This window comes from Prionailurus bengalensis, chromosome D1 (assembly GCF_016509475.1).
Source record: "Prionailurus bengalensis isolate Pbe53 chromosome D1, Fcat_Pben_1.1_paternal_pri, whole genome shotgun sequence".
Classification (NCBI taxonomy): Eukaryota; Metazoa; Chordata; class Mammalia; order Carnivora; family Felidae; genus Prionailurus; species Prionailurus bengalensis.
The window spans coordinates 14,733,035-14,752,107 of NC_057346.1; the positions used below are offsets into that span (position 1 = coordinate 14,733,035).

The 19,073-nt window shown below is 41.8% G+C and overlaps 1 protein-coding gene and 1 non-coding gene across 8 annotated transcripts in view; one reads left to right on the forward strand and one right to left on the reverse strand.

Annotated features, from left to right (window-relative positions):
* The window catches only part of SIK3 (SIK family kinase 3), a 249,807-nt gene that overhangs the window by 74,923 nt on the left and 155,811 nt on the right, over window positions 1-19,073 (reverse strand). For all 7 annotated transcript variants that reach the window (XM_043579419.1, XM_043579418.1, XM_043579416.1 and 4 more), the window contains exon 4: window positions 3,179-3,340. In XM_043579419.1, the coding sequence (XP_043435354.1) occupies window positions 3,179-3,340 (162 nt within the window). The remainder of the gene's footprint in view (window positions 1-3,178; window positions 3,341-19,073) is intronic.
* Window positions 554-662, forward strand: LOC122484538. The gene has a single exon (XR_006297606.1). It is a non-coding gene; the product is annotated as a U6 spliceosomal RNA (small nuclear RNA).

Genomic DNA, 19,073 nt, shown 5'->3' on the forward strand with positions numbered 1-19,073 from the left:
AAAAACAAAGAGCCATACCAATCTCCCTTAACTAAATCAAAATAGTTCTAAAGTCAAAATCAAGAACCAAGGAAGCATAAAAATTCTTTGACCTCCTTTCAGTGAAGGTAGAATACAACTAGAGAAGAAAAAGAGGGCCTTCCTTTAGCTCACTACCCAAATCAATGATCCAAAAAACACTACCATCCCATCTGTGGCAGGCTAAATAAAACCCCTCAAAAGCCAGCCACATCCTACTCTGCTGAATCTGGGAGTGTGCTACCTACGGCAAAAAGGGGCCTCCGCTGATGTGAACAGGTGATGGGGAGATCATCCTGGGTTATCCAGGAGGGCTCACTGTAACCACAAGGGTCCTGTTAAGAGGAAGCAGGGGATCGGGGCAGGAGTGGGAGATGTGACAATGGGAGCACGAGTGCTGTGGGGAAACTTCCAGAACCAAAGAGCACAGGGACCTCTAGAAGCTAAAAAAAGCAAGGAGATGGACTCTCCAGAGACGCCAGATGAAATCGGTCCTACCGACGCCATAATTTTAGTCCCGTGAGACTCATTTCAGGTGCTCATTTCAGCAGCACACAGACTAAAAGGGGAACGATACGGAAAAGACTAGCACAGCCTCTGCACAAGGATGATAGACACAAATTCGTGAAGCGTGCCATGTGTTTGCACGAGCACCGAGTAATGTACAGAATTGTTGAATCACTGCAGGGCACACCTGAAACTAAATAGACACTGTACATGAAGTAGCCTGGAATTAAGGGGCGCCTGTGTGGCTCAGTCGGTTAAGTGTCTCACTGGCTCAGGTCATGATTTCACGTTTCGTGAGTTTGAGCCCCACGTCGGGCTCACTGCTGTCAGCACAGAGCCCACTTTGGGTCCTCTGTCTCCCCCCCGCCCCTCTGCCCCTCTGCTTGCGTGCTCTCTTTCTCTCAAATAAATAAATAAATAAATAAATACACTAAAAAAAAACTATACTGAAATTAAAATTAAAAAACGGAGTAACATTTTTAAAAAAGAAAAAAAGACTCATTTCCAATTTCTGACCTCTAGAACTGTAAGATAATAAATTTATATTGTTTCAAGCCACTAGGTTTGTGGTCATTTATTACAGCAACAATAGGAAACTAACACAACATTTTATTATACTTCTAAGGATTGTGACGCTTAGTAGATGTTGTTACCATTAATTTAATTGAAGCTCCAGTGAAAAATTACAAAAGAGGGTTTGACGTTGCCAGGGCTTTCCATACTACCCACTTCTGTGGGAACTGCTAGAGTCTAGAGAGCTTTGGAGAACAGAAAACAGACATAAGGACACAGGAAAAATGCAATTTTACAGAAGATAAAGAAAGCTTCTCTTTCTTGTCTACTACGTACTGGGCAAATGCAGGACTCCAAGAGCTTACAACCATGTGAAAGTACTAACCAACCGTGCATCTATCAGCATAACATAGGTAAATAAAAAGTTAGGTGACATTCCAAGGATGTGGAAGTAGAGCCTGGAAAGAGGACAGACTCATCTACGCAAAACAGTCTGCAGAGTCACCAACCTGAAAGGGTACAACGCAGGTACTTTAACCTGTAATAGAACACTGTCTCAACTCCCCACTCCCACCCTTTTAAGGAGGGAAGTCTCTAGAACCGCTTTTTACTTTGGCTTCCAGGGCAATTACATTCTAGCTGTACCGTTTTGTATATGAGACCCCCCGCCCCACCTCCCTTTTGACCCGTGAGATGCGGGACACCCAATGCAATACTGAAAACTGCCAGAAAAAAAAAAAAAAAAACAACTGGTTTCTACTCATGTTTGTAGTTTCTGTCTAGACTGCAGCCACTTTCTTTTATCAATAGGTGGTGAGCTTGTATTGGCTAGGCAAATGCTGATCGTTCATTAAAACAGAAGTAGGAGCATGTCGAGGCAGTGAAAAGTACTTCTTAGGCACCTTCAGATGAACAGATGAGTGAAATGTGAGCACAGAAAGAGATCGACTGCCTTTAAACCAAGAGAAGATCTGTTTTTCCTAAGTTATCATAAAACTGCAGTCTGCACAATAAGCATGCTCTATACCAGCAGTGCCATAAATCCACCTCTTCTTTAAAATATTTTTATTTTTAATTTTTTTTTAACGTTTATTTATTTTTGAGACAGAGAGAGACAGAGCATGAACGGGGGAGGGTCAGAGAGAGGGAGACACAGAATCCGAAACAGGCTCCAGGCTCCGATCTGTCAGCACAGAGCCCGACGCGGGGCTCGAACTCACAGACCGTGAGATCATGACCTGAGCCGAAGTCAGACGCCCAACTGACCGAGCCACCCAGGCGCCCCTAAATCCACCTCTTCAAGTAAAGCTGATGGAGTATACGAGTTTAACACTTGTTCTCACTGCTTTATTCTACACTTTATTCCTTATTATTCAAAAACAACTGTCAACCAAAATAAGAGAATTTTAAGTGTACTTTGTTTTTAATGCTTATTTATTTTTGAAGGAGAGAGAGTGAGAGAGAGAGAGAGAGAGAGAGAGAGTGCGTGTGTGTGTGTGTGTGTGTGTGTGTGTGTGTGAGTGGGAGAGGAGCAGAGAGCGAGGGAGACACAGAATCCAAAGCAGGCTCCAGTCTCTGAGCTGTCAGCACAGAGCCCGACGGGGGGCTCGAACCCATAAACCGTGAGATCATGACCTGAGCCAAAGTTGGACACTTAACTGACTGAGCCACCCGGGTGCCCCAATATGTATTTATTTTTAAGAGAGAGAGAGAGACAGAGTGCAAGCAGAGGAGGGGCAAAGAGAGAAACTGGGAGACACAGAATCCAAAGCAGGCTCCAGGCTCCGAGTTGTCAGCACAGAGCCCGATGCGGGGCTCGGACTCACAAGCCAAGAGACCATGACCTGAGCTGAAGTCGGACGCTTAACCGACTGAGCCACCCAGGCGCCCCCAAAATAAGAGAACTTTAAACATCACTCTTTTCCTTCTTGCTCCCCGGCCTCGTTCCATCTAATACTGCATGAAAAATAACATAAATGTATTTTTAGAGCTTATCAATTTTCAAGCCCTCCCCAACACACAAATCTTGTATTTTGACATTACTTCTTTCTGAATAGATGGAAATAGACAATCCCTGGCTTAAGAACCTTGAAGGAAAAGTTCTTTTGTTCCTATTTCACATCCTCAACACACTTCTCACCTGCTATTTTAATATTCAGATTGGCATCCAGAAGCAAATTTTCAGCTTTTAGATCACGATGAACAATATTCCGACAGTGACAAAAATAGACAGCTGCCACAATCTGTTTGAACTTCCGACGGGCCTCCTTCTCTGCCATTCTGCCATGGGCCACCAGGTGGTCTGTGGTGAAAAAGAGCACAGTCAGTTCTCATTTTGCACACTGGTATCATTTCAAAAGGTAGACTCCAGGAGGGATGCAAGGGGGCCTACCAGATGAACAGTTGAAGAAGTGAAACAAACAAATGGCAACATTTGTGGCTCTAGTTTGTATCTATAAAAACCCATCGGCAAGCAGTATCCAAACCGTTTTAAGTATACATAACTATGCATAAGAATACATATGCTCTAGGGGCGCCTGGGTGGCGCAGTCGGTTAAGCGTCCGACTTCAGCCAGGTCACGATCTCACGGTCCGTGAGTTCGAGCCCCGCGTCAGGCTCTGGGCTGATGGCTCAGAGCCTGGAGCCTGTTTCTGATTCTGTGTCTCCCTCTCTCTCTGCCCCTCCCCCGTTCATGCTCTGTCTCTCTCTGTCTCAAAAATAAACGTTAAAAAAAAAAATTTAAAAAAAAAAAAAAAAAAAGAATACATATGCTCTACTGTAAGAAGGAAAAAAAAAAGTTCTGAGGCTTTTAATGGTATTTTTGGAAAATCATAACATTCAACACCTCCTTTTTCTTATCTCCATTGCAAAAGATTACATACACACAGCAAACATATACATGAAGATAAGAATCAGCAATATTTCCTGTGCTAACGCGTGACTCAAAAAGCAGAATCACGATAATCAATCATTTGGGGGAAGAGTAGACAGAAGTTAGTCACTGCTAAGGGGGAAAACAGCTTTATATAGGAGCCCATCGATGCTAATATCTCTTCCACTTTCTCAAAGTTTTATAGTTTAACATAAAAATGTACTTATTTGGTGACTATACTCTGGAATGCATCATACTGGAATATGTCGGTATCTTTCCGTCTGCATTTATTGTGCTTTTCAAGTATTTTTTAAAACGCTGTTAGTTTTTACAGACAACATCAACTGAAAATAAAGGAGGCTTTTACCACCTCAGTGAAATTATTTCATTGGCTATGTGGCTAACTAAGGTATAGCAAAAGATTTTACATGTGATAAACTTTGTAATACTATAAATCAAACTATCTTCTATATTTAAAAATGAACTGGTTGACCCATAGCCAATACCATGAATTACTAATTACCAGTACCAATATCAATTAGTACCAGTACTAATTACCAGTACGAGAAAAGTAAGTACTTTTTTACTAATAGTGGCAGGTTTATTCTGAACCAGTGAATCCTCAACCCATTTCTTCATCTAACAACATACCCAGATCATAACAGCTGATGAGATTAGAAACACTGGCAAGAGAGGGGCGCCTGGGTGGCTCAGTCGGTTAAGCGTCCGACTTCAGCTCAGGTCACGATCTCGCGGTCCGCGAGTTCGAGCCCCGCGTCAGGCTTTGGCCTGATGGCTCAGAGCCTGGAGCCTGCTTCCGATTCTGCGTCTCCCTCTCTCTCTGCCCCTCCCCCGTTCATGCTGTGTCTCTCTCTGTCTCAAAAATAAATAAACGTTAAAAAAAAATTTTTTTTAAAAAAAGAAACACTGGCAAGACAGCTTGCTCTACCTAAAATCTCCAACAGTCTCATTGGCACTATCCTTAAACTAACCAATCTAGGTGGGAGAAGGACACATTTGCCATCGTAAGCATCCTGAGATACTGGGAGAGTAAAAAATCAGACGATATAAACAAGTGTATTATTGTCTGCTCATCAATGGTAGTAGTTTCAGTCTTCCTACCCAACTGTCTTTGGCACCATCTTGATCACCCACAGGACCAGTCGGATAGATCTTTTCTTCATCACAAAGAGGAAGTCTGAGATAAAATATACGCCCTCGTAGTGCTTACCAAGAGGGAGGGCTTAGGACAAGGAACGGGGTAGAGCGTGACGAAGGGGAGCCAAATGACAATCCATCCACAGAGCAGACTTTCAAATAATTCAAAGAGCATTCTGACCACAAAGAGCGCAAAATACTGGAGATCAAATACTACAGTAATTTTAAGAACAGCGTCTTAGGGGCGCCTGGGTGGCTCAGTCGGTTGAGCGGCCGACTTCGGCTCAGGTCACGATCTCGCGGTCCGTTGAGTTCGAGCCCCGCGTCGGGCTCTGTGCTGACAGATCGGAGCCTGGAGCCTGCTTCGGATTCTGTGTCTCCCTCTCTCTAACCCTCCCCCGTTCATGCTCTGTCTCTCTGTGTCTCAAAAATAAATAAACGTTAAGAAAAAAAAAAGAACAGCATCTTAGAGGATCACTTAAATTATTAAGAAAGACCCTTCAATGGAATTATCGTAATTGTTAGTATTATCAAGTGGCTCCTACACCAGTTCTTTGAAGCATTTTCCTCAAAAAGCAATCACTTTTTATAGCCAAGATGACCAAGGTAGTAGAAAACAAGAAAGAAAACAGGAAGCCTTTAGCTTAGAGGGTTAAGGTCTAGACCACCACTTTCTCCAGGAGTTCAGAGGTAGTGATAAACGAGTGTGCACTCTGGTGTATTCACACTTCAGGTGAGATCTGTCAAATGAACTTGAAACAACACAAAGTCCCTAACTAGGGAGAGTCACTTAATATAAGCTGTTAAAGAACTGGCCATCCATCACATGTGAAACGCTAGGTTTTATTTTAAGACGCCCTTCTCTAACAGTACCTGCTCCTTTGACCCCCTGTTCCTCTTAACCCAAGGCCTAATTATTCTAATAATATGTTTTAGCTGCTAAACTTTGTCTAATTAAAGGGCTTTGAAGAGACAGCTATTCTTGAGAAACATAAAAATAAACCCTTATGAAGGTTTACCATCAGAAGCTCATTTGGCCAAGCCACCCATTAATTAAAATGCCCAAGAGACATTCGTCTGGCAGTAAATACTAATTACCAGAACACATCAAAGAGCTTCTTAAATACAACAGAATGATTAATTTCGTGATTTCCAAAATAAGTGATTTTCTTTTATTAAAAAAAAAAGACTCTTTATATTTTCTAAGTACTTTGTTTTCCTAAAACGATTGGAAAGTTCTCAAAATTGCTACACAGGCCAGGAGCTGGTGGAATGCAGCCTAGTCCTATTTTATCTCCACAATGACACGCTGGTTGTCCTTGGACAAATCGGTGATGCTGCCAATATCCGCACCTCTTGATCTGCTGAACGGAAATAAACCCTGTTACATGCTATGGCCAAAGAAAGGAGAGCGTGTTTGGGAATAACCTGGTACTATGATTAAGAGTCACCATATATGATATAACTCTAACTTCCAAGGACATTTAAAAAGCTGTTTTTAAGAAGGTCCACTCAGTACCATACAAAGAATATTTAAGCATTCGCTTCTTCGGGGGGGCGGGGGGGTCGGGATTCTGCAGAGCTTAAAGGCATTGATATACATCAATCGTCACTGTTACGTGTTTCTGGTTAAAAGGTATTTTTGACAGCACGCTGGATGAAAGAGCTTCAACTATACAGTATTTTCCCAAAGACACCTACGGTATCCCTACAGCTACGAATACAAAGATCAACAAATCACTTTCTACAGTGCAGGCTGCGAGCATCGGATGTTTTTTTTTTCTAGCTGCTGTGTCTGACGTTCAGGTTTTCTCAGCTTTGGGAGCACTGGGCTCTTCCGCCATCCAGGATCATCTTAACGGCTCTATACCGTTCAGACTCCAGCCTCCGCTTTCATTTTGGCCCATCTTGCTGCCACCACCACGGCCACCCCCCCTCCCATCCCTGTTAGTCTGCTTTCAGAGCAAAGCCACGGGAGCTGGTGGGTGTGCCAGGAAGCCAGCAGCCTGCCGTGGTTTCCAGCCCCTGCTGAAACCGCCTCTCGGCTGCCAGGGGGCAAATGGCTGCTTCCCGTCGGCGTGTGCCCTACAGGCAGGCAGTGAAAATGCTGCAAGCTCACGTGTGATGTTTAACTTCCAGCAAAGAAACCCAGAGCCGCGGCCCAGCCTGGACTTGCCACAAAGTCACGGCATTTGGATGAATGCTGGGGTGACCTCAGGATGCAGAAGAAACCACGTGGCTCCCGAACCACTCAGTATTCAAAGCAAAACACATTCTGAATTGTGTGGGGATAAACCCCAGGGGCAATTCTGCTTCTTCCAGGCGGTTCAGGGAGCTACTTCTCCTAAACACTGGGCGACACACAACCCCACCCTCAGTCCCCAACTCCCCACCCGACAGCCATGCCCCTGGCTCCCCGGCCCCCGGCCCCGAGCCGGGCCACGCTCCAGCCCTGCCACACTGTGGGTCCCTCACTGACAATTCGCTACTTGTCCACTCAGCTGCCACTCCACCTCCGGGGCCAATTTCAAGTTTCGTGTCTATCACAGCTTCATTCCAACCACGGCAGTGGAGACAAGGATGAGGGGACTCTCGGCTAAAAGGAGAAAACGGGCCTCCCGTTTCAAGCTCTTATCAAAAGGCAGGAGTGTAAATCGCCACAAATCACACGCGGCACTGGGCTTCTTTCGTTGTTTTTATCTGCTCTTCCTCACAAACTGGGAAGACGTTAGTGACACCGGGTGACACACACACGTCGCGAGGAGCACAATTCTTAGAAGTGGGGGGAATGAATTCCGAAGTTCCAAGACATGAGAGCAGGCGCGCAGAGGAAGTCTGCTTCAGAATTCACTGCCTGTAATTTTGTCCTAATCTGACTCAGGAAGAAATATCTGGTGGTGCATTTAGATTCTAACCTTTCAAAGAGCAAAAATACACACGAGGCGGTCTTGACTTCCCTTGCTCAGCCTCACTGCAGTATCAGAGGCAGGCCACTAATGGGATGGTGGTGGGGAGCCAACATTTCTTAAAATAAGTCACTTTTCCACTATAAACAGAGAGCGTCTCCATCTGTCTGCTAAGTCTATGACTCTGACTGACCCAAAACACTAGCTGAAAATGACTGTACCCTGACAGCAGGTCAAACAACAGGAAAGAAACTTTTCACTTTTCATGATAAAGAGAGAGCCCCGTCTAGAATGGGGGGAAAGGGGCCCGTGTGCTAAGCTTAGGTGGCTACCTGAGAACGTCTCTGCCAATTCCAAGCTAACCACAGCTGCCCGTTCTTTGCTCTGCCACTCAGCTCTATCATTTCTTCTTTCGACACCCATGGAAACGACTTCCTGTTTATCAAACAAATGCTCCTTTCCAGAAGAGCCAGGGCCAGGCCAAGAGAACTCAGCTGCTGGGGAGCAGGTTAACAAGAGTGCACTCACTGTAATATCACAGGTCCCTAACTCTTGCAGGCCCCAAGCTGCCGAGGACTGGGGGACAGAGGTTTGGTACTTTGTTTTCCTTGCCAAGAATCCAACTACCTTACACCAGCCTGCTTTACTTACTCCTACATCTAGTTGCAATCAATTTTTTTAAGGTTATTTATTTATTTTGAGACAGAGGGCACAAGCGGGGGAGGGAGAGAGAAAGAGAGAGAAAGAGAAAGGGGAAAGGGGGAAGGGGGGGAGTGAAAATCTCAAGAAGGCTCCAGACCGTCAGCACAGAGTCTGACACGGGGCTCAAACTCATGAACACCGCGATCACGATCTGAGCTGAAATCAAGAGTCGTACGCTTAACAGACCGAGCTACCCCAGTACTCCTAGCTGCTGTCTCTTTTCTTCATGCTCCCAGGCTTCCAGGCCAAAAACCTTGCTGTCACCCCCTTCTCTTTCTCGCACACCCACATCCAATCCATCAGCAGATTTTATTAGCTCTACCTTCAAAATATACCCAGAATTCAACAATCCCTCGTGCCACCTCCACCCCACCCTTGTGTCAGCAACCTAGCCAACAGCCACTATCTCCCTCCTGGATCACTGTAATCGCTCGTCACGGTGGTCCTAAAGAGTGTCCCTGATTCAGTCCTTGGCCCCCTGCGATCTACTCTCAAAACAACTGCCAGAGTCATAGGCCTCTAAAAAACTTTTTACTTTGAAATAATTACAGATTCACAGGAAAGTTGCAAAGACAGTACAGACAGGTCCGAGGTACCCTTCACCCACGTTCCTCCAGCGGGTCAATCTTACGTAATTATAGAAAAACACCAGAATCTGACACGGGTACAATGTGAGTAGAGCCCTATCTCATTTTGTCACACCTGTACATTCGTGGAACTACGGCTGCAACTGGGACACAGAATTACCTGGAGTTCCTCGTTACTGAGCACTCCTGCAGATTTAAAAACAAAAAGCACACTGTGTTTTCTTCGGTCTATCCCAAGTAAATTAAACTTCTTCCTTAAAGGTCCTCAGGAAACACAATTGCTTTGTGAGACAGTCATAAGATATGCCTAGAACTGTTTCTATCTTTCCCTCTGCCTCCTTACTATATACAAAATAATGTTCTGCAAGGGTGCCTGGGTGGCTCAGTTGGTTACGCGTCCAGGTTTGGCTCAGGTCACGATCTTGAGGTTCATGAGTTCGAGCCCTGCGTCTGGCTCTGCACTGACAGCTCAGAGCCTGGAACACGCTTTGGATTCCGTTTCCTCTCTTTGCCCCTCCCCCGTTTGTGCTTGCACTTTCTCTCTCTCCCTCTCTCTCTCTCTCTCTCTCTCTCTCTCTCTCTCTCAAAAATAAATACACATTAAAAAAAATGTTCTGCAGATGATCGATGCTTCCTAACTACAGATTACCTCAAGAAATATCAATGAGAGAAAAGTCTATAAACTTATAAAGACATATTTCCTTAATTCTTCATTGTGCCACTAAACAAAGTTTGTAAACTAAGTACTATTTATGTTAAGTCTTTAAAACAAAAACAGGCTATTCTTTTGATATGAAGTTCTTTCACATTAATGTATAAAGGAGGATTTGTTTTCTTGTAGCTCCTTAAAAAAATACTTCTAGACTAAGCATCAAGCCCAGGCAGCCTATGAAACAGAAACTCATATATTCTGAAAGGCCTTTCAAGAATGCTATTCAAACAGGGGTGCCTGGGTGGCTCAGTCAGTTAAGTGTCCGACTTTGGCTCAGGTCATGATCTCACAGTTTGTGGGTTCGAGCCCCACACTGGGCTCTGTGCTGACAGCTCAGAGGCTGGAGCCCACTTCGGATTCTGTATCTCCCTCTCTCTCTGCCCCTCCCCTGCATGCTCTCTCTCTCTCTCTCTCAAAAATAAACATTAAAAAATTAAAAAAAAAAAAGAATGCTCTTCAGACATTTCTTACGTAATGCAAATGTTTCACTTGCTACATTAATATACTAGCAAACGTGGGTTGGCTAACTTTGTAATACTGAGGCTATTCCCTGGTTCTTATGATTCACAGGCTCCAAATCAAGCTCATTCTTTAGAAGCCAGCTGAAAGGTCATTTATCTGAAGCTTTTCCTAACCGACTCACCTACCCTAGAAGAAAATGCACAAATTAGAAAATCTGTGTCTAATGGCCTTTATTCTAGATATTTCTATAATATTAGTGAACAGCTGTGTTACAATTATTTCTTAACATGCGTGTCTTCCCTTTTAGACTAAGGTTTCATGGTCCATCGATGAGTTTCTATCCTTGAATCCCTGCAAGGTGTAAGAAAATATGTATGGTGTGCCTCTGTTTGCAAGAAGGAAGAGAAAATACAAATGTGCATGTGTATACGTGTGTATATGTTTTCTAAAAGAAGTAATGTCAAGTAAAAAATTTCTAAAAATGGTTACTTATAGGGGGATGAAAAAGGGATGGAAACTTGACTTTCATGAATGTACTCTGTTTTATAGCTTTCACCTTGGAAACACGTAATGTTTTAAATAAATCAAACAATTCACAGTTTAATCAAACGAAGAAAAAGTAATTTCTGACACCTGAAACCTAACTGGGAAAAAATGGACCTAGTTGTAAGTTAAATTGTGACATAACCAATCAGAGAGTAATTTTTTTAAGTGACAAACACAGTATTTTGCCTTAATGGGATATAACCTAAGGAAAAAAAGAACCAGTCTCCTTAGTATTTGTAATAATACTGGGATTGTTTTGAATCAATATTGCCCTCATTCCACATATCAAATATGTAATACGCAAAGTCATTTGGAACCACAATTTTCAGCGTAAGAAAAACAAGATATAAATATACAATATTCAAGAAGTTAAAAAGACTGAAATCTTACATTTCAATTGGGATGTTAGTACAAACCCGTGTTTTACTTTTCTCTATATAAACAATACAGATCTCCTACCTCTGTGCCCTGAAAAGGCCTCTAAGCAATGACAGACGGGTAGCAGTAATAAGCATCCCTAGGGCACAGATTCTGGTCTCTACGTGCTATTTTCCACTTGAAAGGACCACAGCCCCTAGAAGACAGGTTTGATTCCAGGTCTGAGATGAGAAATATTCAGGGTAGGCCTGGGATAGCTTAGCTACAAGCAAGGAAGTTATCAAAAGGACATGGGGACATGTCAAAAGGACACAGGTGTCAACTTAAAGAGGCTCCTGCTGGCCAAGTGGAAAACTTTAAACATCAAAAGACCAACGACTCAAGGGACTGACACACATCAAATGTATTAAGATTCATAAATTCACATTGATATTACAAATAAAATCAACTTTTCTGGTCACCACTGGAGATTGGTAGGGTACCAATTCATTATTCTGAAATTTAATACATAAAGGAAAAGAATCAAGCACTTATTTTGCCTTTACTACACTTTCTAAACAGTTTATAGGCAAAGTTCTCCACAAAAGAATTAAAATTCACAAATACACAGAAGGAATGAGAGAATCAGAAAATGACAATTTTGCAATTTCTAATGAAATATGTGTCTAAGCAACTAAATTAGAAGGGTGGCTAAACCATTATGTCAAGGTCTGATGGGAAACTTTATAAGAACTTTATAAAACTTTATACATCACAAAAGTGGGGAAACCAGACATTACACGACTCCTGAGATGATGCAAGAGGAAGACGATGAGTGGTCTTGTCCCCATCGCCCCCATGTTGGCCTGTATTTAACCAAACCACTTTACACAAAATCGCGACCTAGGAGAACACGCGGACTGACACGATAAGGATTCAAATCCATAATGCAGGAAATTGTACAAGATGATCCAGTTTCTTCAACAAATGGCATAGAAATAAGTGTGTAGACGCCTGCCGGAGAGGGTTAGGGTTGTTACAAATGATAAAATATTTGAGACACTTATCAACTTAATGCATGTATGGGCTTTGCTACATCGTGATTTGAGCAAACTATAATAAGACGTTTTGGGACAAGTAGAGAGAGCTAAACATGCCCTGTTTTATTTATTAGAAGAAAACACTGTTAATTTTGTTGGGTATAAGAATGGTATTGTAGGGGCGCCTGGGTGGCGCAGTCGGTTAAGCGTCCGACTTCAGCCAGGTCACGATCTCGCGGTCCGTGAGTTCGAGCCCCGCGTCAGGCTCTGGGCTGATGGCTCGGAGCCTGGAGCCTGCTTCCGATTCTGGGTCTCCCTCTCTCTCTGCCCCTCCCCCGTTCATGCTCTGTCTCTCTCTGTCCCAAAATAAATAAACATTGAAAAAAAAAATTAAAAAAAAAAAAAAAGAATGGTATTGTAGACTTTAGTTTTGATTATGAAAGAGTAGCTGATATTTAACCATCTATAAAAGTTGGACTATTTGCAGACAACGGACAATAACCAGCAAAAGACTATGATTCTTCACAGAAAGCATAAGAGGTAAACCCCATATTCACCCCAAACCACAACCTAGGGAGACAGAGGTCAAGCAAAGAGAAGTAGGTTAGGGTAGAGGAAAGAGATCAGAGTTAGGGGCTAGTAACACAGCTAGAATTTGGGTGGTGGGATAGCAGAAAAGGAACACCAACAATTAGCACAGAAATTCCACTCAGGTACTTGGCCAACTCCCAAACTGCACATATGCAAAGCAAGACAATGGAAGGCCTAGCAGAAAAAAACTGATGGGAGAATGAAAGCTAAAGAGAAATTTTTAGATGTCACATAGCATTCAGGAGATGCTGGAGTTCAGATTTAGCTTATAAGGAGAGACCTCTGTGAATATTCTAGGCACTCAGTTGAGGCCTCATTAGACAAAGCCCTAGGAGTAAGGACTGTGCCAAAGGAATAGTAAGTAAAACTCATAAAACCACCCTAACAAAGCCTAAAACCAACCCTGAGCATGATCAAGTTGATCCAGATGTAATTTAACTTCCTGCCTGAACAAACTCAACACCACAGAAGATAACATAATCCAGAGTCTCTACAACATGTCACCCTTAATATCTAGCAAACAACAAAAAATTACTAAACATGGGAAGAAGCAGGAAAAGTGACCAATAGTCAAGAGATTGAAGTCAATAGTCAAGAGATTAAAGCAAAACCAAAGATGACTCAGAGTTAGCAGGCAAGGACTTCAAAATGACAATTATTATGTTAAAGAAAAAACAGGACAAGATATACAAAAAAGATGAAAAGACAGAATATGTCAAGGGAGAACCAGAATCTAAAATATATATAATCGTGGGGTGCCTGGGTGGCTCAGTTGGTTGAGCATCTTACTTTGGCTTAGGTCATAATCTCATGGCTCATGAGATCAAGCCCCGTGTCGGGCTCTGTACTGACAGCTCTGGAGCCTGCTTCGAATTCTGTGTCTCCCTTTCTCTCCTCTGCCCCTCCCCCGCTCTCACTCTGTGTCTCTCTCCTTCAAAAAATAAAGAAACATTAAAAAAATTTAAATACAAATAATCTATAATCATATATTCTAAAATGGCAAAACATTTGAAATTGAGAATTTATTGCACAGGTTTTAAGAGCTAACAAAGAAAAAGACAGTATTGGTGACCTTGAGTTAGGTATTATGGTGAAGTTTTTTAAAGTCTCTCGCTCTCGGGGCGCCTGGGTGGCTTGGTCGGTTGGGCGTCCGACTTCAGCTCAGGTCATGATCTCATGGTCCGTGAGTTCGAGCCCCGCGTCGGGCTCTGTGCTGACAGCTCGGAGCCTGGAGCCTGTTTCGGATTCTGTGTCTCCCTCTCTCTCTGCCCCTCCCCTGTTCATGCTCTGTCTCTCTCTGTCTCAAAAATAAATAGACGTTAAAAAAAAAATTTTTTTTAAAAATTAAGTCTCTCGCTCTCTCTCCATATATATATATACATATGAAAAAATATATATTAATATATATGAAAATGTTAAATATTTATGAGTGACTAAATGAATATTAATGAGTGAGATTATATGATTTCTCAAATTTGCTTTAAAATACTTTAACCAAAAAAAAGGTGGGATAAAGGGTGAAACAAAAACAGCAAAATGTTGGGGCGCCTGGGTGGCGCAGTCGGTTAAGCGTCCGACTTCAGCCAGGTCACGATCTCGCGGTCCGTGAGTTCGAGCCCCGCATCGGGCTCTGGGCTGATGGCTCAGAGCCTGGAGCCTGTTTCCGATTCTGTGTCTCCCTCTCTCTCTGCCCCTCCCCCGTTCATGCTCTGTCTCTCTCTGTCCCAAAAAAATAAATAAACGTTGAAAAAAAAATTAAAAAAAAAATTAAAAAAAAAAAAAAAGACAGCAAAATGTTGGTAACTGTCAAAACTGGATGATGAGCATATGAGAGTTTATTATACTATTCTCTTCCCTCTTACATATATTTGAAAATGCTTATATTAAAAAGCTTTTAAAAATGGAATCTAGGGGGCGCCTGGTGGCGCAGTCGGTTAAGCGTCCGACTTCAGCCAGGTCACGATCTCGCGGTCCGTGAGTTCGAGCCCCGCGTCGGGGTCTGGGCTGATGGCTCAGAGCCTGGAACCTGTTTCCGATTCTGTGTCTCCCTCTCTCTCTGCCCCTCCCCCGTTCATGCTCTGTCTCTCTCTGTCCCAAAAATAAATAAACGTTGAAAAAAAAATTTTTTTAAATAAATAAATAAAACAAAAAAAATGGAATCTAACATTTGTATACCTATGTTCATAACATCATTCTGTCCAACAGCCAAAAGGCAGAAACAACCCATGTATCCATCTGTGGATAAATAAACAAAAAGTGGTCTGTACACACAACGGAATATTATTCAGCCTTAAAGAGGAAGGAAAGTTTGATACATACAACGTGGAGGAGCCTTAAGGACATTATGCAAAGTACAACAAGCCAGTCACAGAAGGACAAATACTATGATTCTACTGTTAAGTGGTAACTAGAATAGTCAAGTTCATAGAGACAATGTAGAATGGGGCTGCCAAGGGATGGGAAACAAGTAAATGTGAAGTTAGTGATTAATGGGCACAGACTTTCAGTTTTGCAAGACAAAAAGAGTTCTGTAAATGGACACTGGTGATGGTAGCACAGTAACATGAATATAACTAATGCCGAACTATCTACTTCAAATGGTTATAAAGGTAAAACTGTATGCGATGTGTCTTTTAACATAATGGCTTTTAAAATGGGACCATGGGAATGCAAGCTGGTGCAGCCACTCTGGAAAACAGTATGGAGGTTCCTCAAAAAACAAAACAGAACTATATATATAGATATATACACACACACACACACACACACACACACACACACACATACATACATACACACACACACAATGGAGTATTACTTGGCAATCAAAAAGAATGAAATCTTGCCATTTGCAACTATGTGGATGGAACTGGAGGGTATTATGCTAAGGGAAATTAGTCAGAGAAAGACAAAAATCCTAGGACTTCACTCATATGAGGACTTTAAGAGACAAAACAGATGAATATAAGGGAAGGGAAACAAAAATAATATAAAACCAGGGAGGGGGACAAAACAGAGGAGACTCATAAATATGGAGAACAAACTGAAGGTTACTGGAGGGGTTGTAGGAGGGGGGATGGGCTAAAAGGGTAAGGGCACTAAGGAATCTACTCCTGAAATCATTGTTGCACTATATGCTAACTAATTTGGATGTAAATTTAAAAAAATAAAATAAAAAAATCTCTTTGCTAACAGGATAAAAAAAATTTTTTTAAATAAAATGGGACCAATGATCTCAGTTTTGTCGATTGTTTCCTTCGCTATGCAGAAGCTTTTTATCTTGCTGAATTCTCAATAGTTCATTTTTGCTTTTGTTTCCCTTGCCTCCAGAAACATGTCTAGTAAGAAGCTGCTATGGCTGAGGTCAAAGAGGTTGCTGCCTCCAGGATTTTGATGGCTTCCTGTCTCACATTTAGGTCTTTCATCCTTTTCGAGTTTATTTTTGTGAATGGTGTAGGAAAGCGGTCCAGGTTCATTCTTCTGCCTGTTGCAATGTACAGTTTTTCCAACACCATTTGTTGAAGACACTGTCTTTTTCCCACTGGATATTCTTTCCTGCCTTGTTGAAGAGGAGTCGACCACATAGCTGTGAGTCCATTTCTGGGTTTTCTACTCTGTTCCATTGATCTACGTGTCTGTTTTTGTGTATCACACTGTTTTGATGACAGCTTTGTAATACAGCTTGAAGTCCAAAATTGGGTGCCACCAGCTTTGCTTTTTTTCTTTTTTTCCAAGACTGCTTTGGCTATTTGAGGTCTTTTGTGGTTCCATATAAATTTTAGGATTGTTTGTTCTAGCCTCTGAAAAATACGATAGGGATTACATTAAATGCGTAGATTGCTTTGGGTACTATAGACATTTTAACAATATTTGTTCTTTCAATCCATGAGCGTGGAATGTTTCTCCATTTGTGTCCGCTTCTTTCCTAAGTGTTCTATGGTTTTGAGAGTACAGATCCTTTACCTCTTTGGTTAAAGTATATTCCTACGTATCTTATGGGTTTTGGGACAATTGTAAATGGCATCAATTCCTTGATTTCTCTTTCTCCTGCTTCATTATTGGTGTATAGAGGAGCAACAGATTTCTGTACACTGATTTTATATCCTGCGACTTTGTTTAATTCATTTATCAGTTCTAGTAGTTTTTTGGTGGAATCTTTTGGTTTTTCTATTGTCTGCAAATAGTGAAAGGTTTACTTCTTCCTTGCTGATCTGGATGGCTTTTATTTCTTTTTGTGTTCTGACTGCCGAGGCTAGGCCTTGCAGTACTACATTAAATAACAACGGTCAGAGTGGACATCCTTGCTACAGAGGAAAAGTTCAGTTTTTCCCCACTGAGGATGATATTAGCTGATCTTTTGTAAATGGCTTTTAGGATGTTGAGGTATGTTCCATCTATCCCTACTTTGTTGAGGGTTTTTATCAAGAATGGATGCTGTATTTTGTCAAATGCTTTTTCTGCATCTATTGAAACCATCATATGGTTCTTATCCTTCCTTCTATTAATGTGGCATATCACGCTGATAGATTTGTGAATACTGAACTACCCTGCAGTCCAGGAATAAATACCGCTTGATCGTGGTGAATAATTTCTTAATGCACTGTTGGATTTGATCTGCTAGTATCTTACTGAGAATTTCTACATCCACGTTCATAAGGAATACTGGTCTGTGGTTCTTTTTAGTAGGGTCTCTGTCTGGTTTTGGAATCAAGGTAATGCTGTCCTCGTAGATTGAGTTTGTAAGTTTTCCTTCCATATCTATTTTTTGGAATGGTGTAAGAAGAACAGGCATTAACATTTCTTTAAATGTCTGGTAGAATTCCCCTGGGAAGCCACCTGGCCCTGGACTTTGGTTTGTTGGGAGATATTTGATTACTGATTCAATTTCTTTGCTGGTATTATAGGCCTCTGCACAATGAAGGAAATACTCAACAAAACTAAAAGACAATCTACAGAATGGGAGAAGATATCTGCAAATGACATATCTGATAAAGGGTTAGTATCCAAAATCTATAAAGAACTTAGCGAAGTCACCACCAAAACAACAAATAATCCAATTAAGAAATGGGTAGAAGACATGAGCATTTTTCCAAAGAAGACATACAGATGGCTAACGGACACATGAAAAGGCGTTCAACATCACTCATCATCAGGGAAATACAAATCAAAACCATAATGAGATACCACCTCACACCAGTCAGAATGGCTATAATTAACACTATAGGAAACAAAAGATGTTGGTGAGGATGTGGAGAAGGGGGAACCCTCTTGCGCTGTTGGTAGAGATGTAAACTGGTGCAGCCACTCTGAAAAACAGTATGGAGGTTCCTCAAAAAGTTAAAAATAGAACTACCCTACGACCCAGCAAATGCACTACGAGGTATTTACCCAAAGAATACAAAAATACTGATTCAAAGGGGCATGTGTACCCCAATGTTTATAGCAGCTTTTATCAATAGCCAATATGTTGTGTGTGTGTGTGTGTGTGTGTGCACGTGTGTGCGCACATACTGGAATATTACTCAGCCATCAAAAAGGGTGATGAAATCTTGCCATTTGCAATGATGCGGATGGAGCTAGAGTACACTATGCTAAGTGAAATAGTCAGAGAAAGACAAATACCGTACAATTTCACTCATATGTGGAAGTTAAGAAACAAATCAGATGAACATAGGGGAAGGGGGAAAAAAGAGAGGGAAGCAAATAATAAGAGACTCTTAACTATAGAGAACAAATTGAGAGTTGCTGGAGGGGTTGGTGGGTTGGGGATGGGCTAAATGGGTGATGGGTATTTAAGGAGGACACTTGTTAGGATGAACAGTGGGTGTTATATGTAAGTCATGAATCAGTGGGTTCTACATCTGTAACCAAATTTGCCATATATGTTAAATAACTAGAATTTAAATAAAACTTGAAATAAAAAGAAGATAAAATGAGATCAATCTCAGTCTTTCTTTCATTCACACACAAACACACACACACACACACACACACACACCAGCCCAGAAAATATTTTTGAAAAACATCAAAGTTTGAAAGCACTAATTCCAAATCTGTCATAAAAATCTCTTTAAATAAAGTCAACTTTCTAAGTATTATGA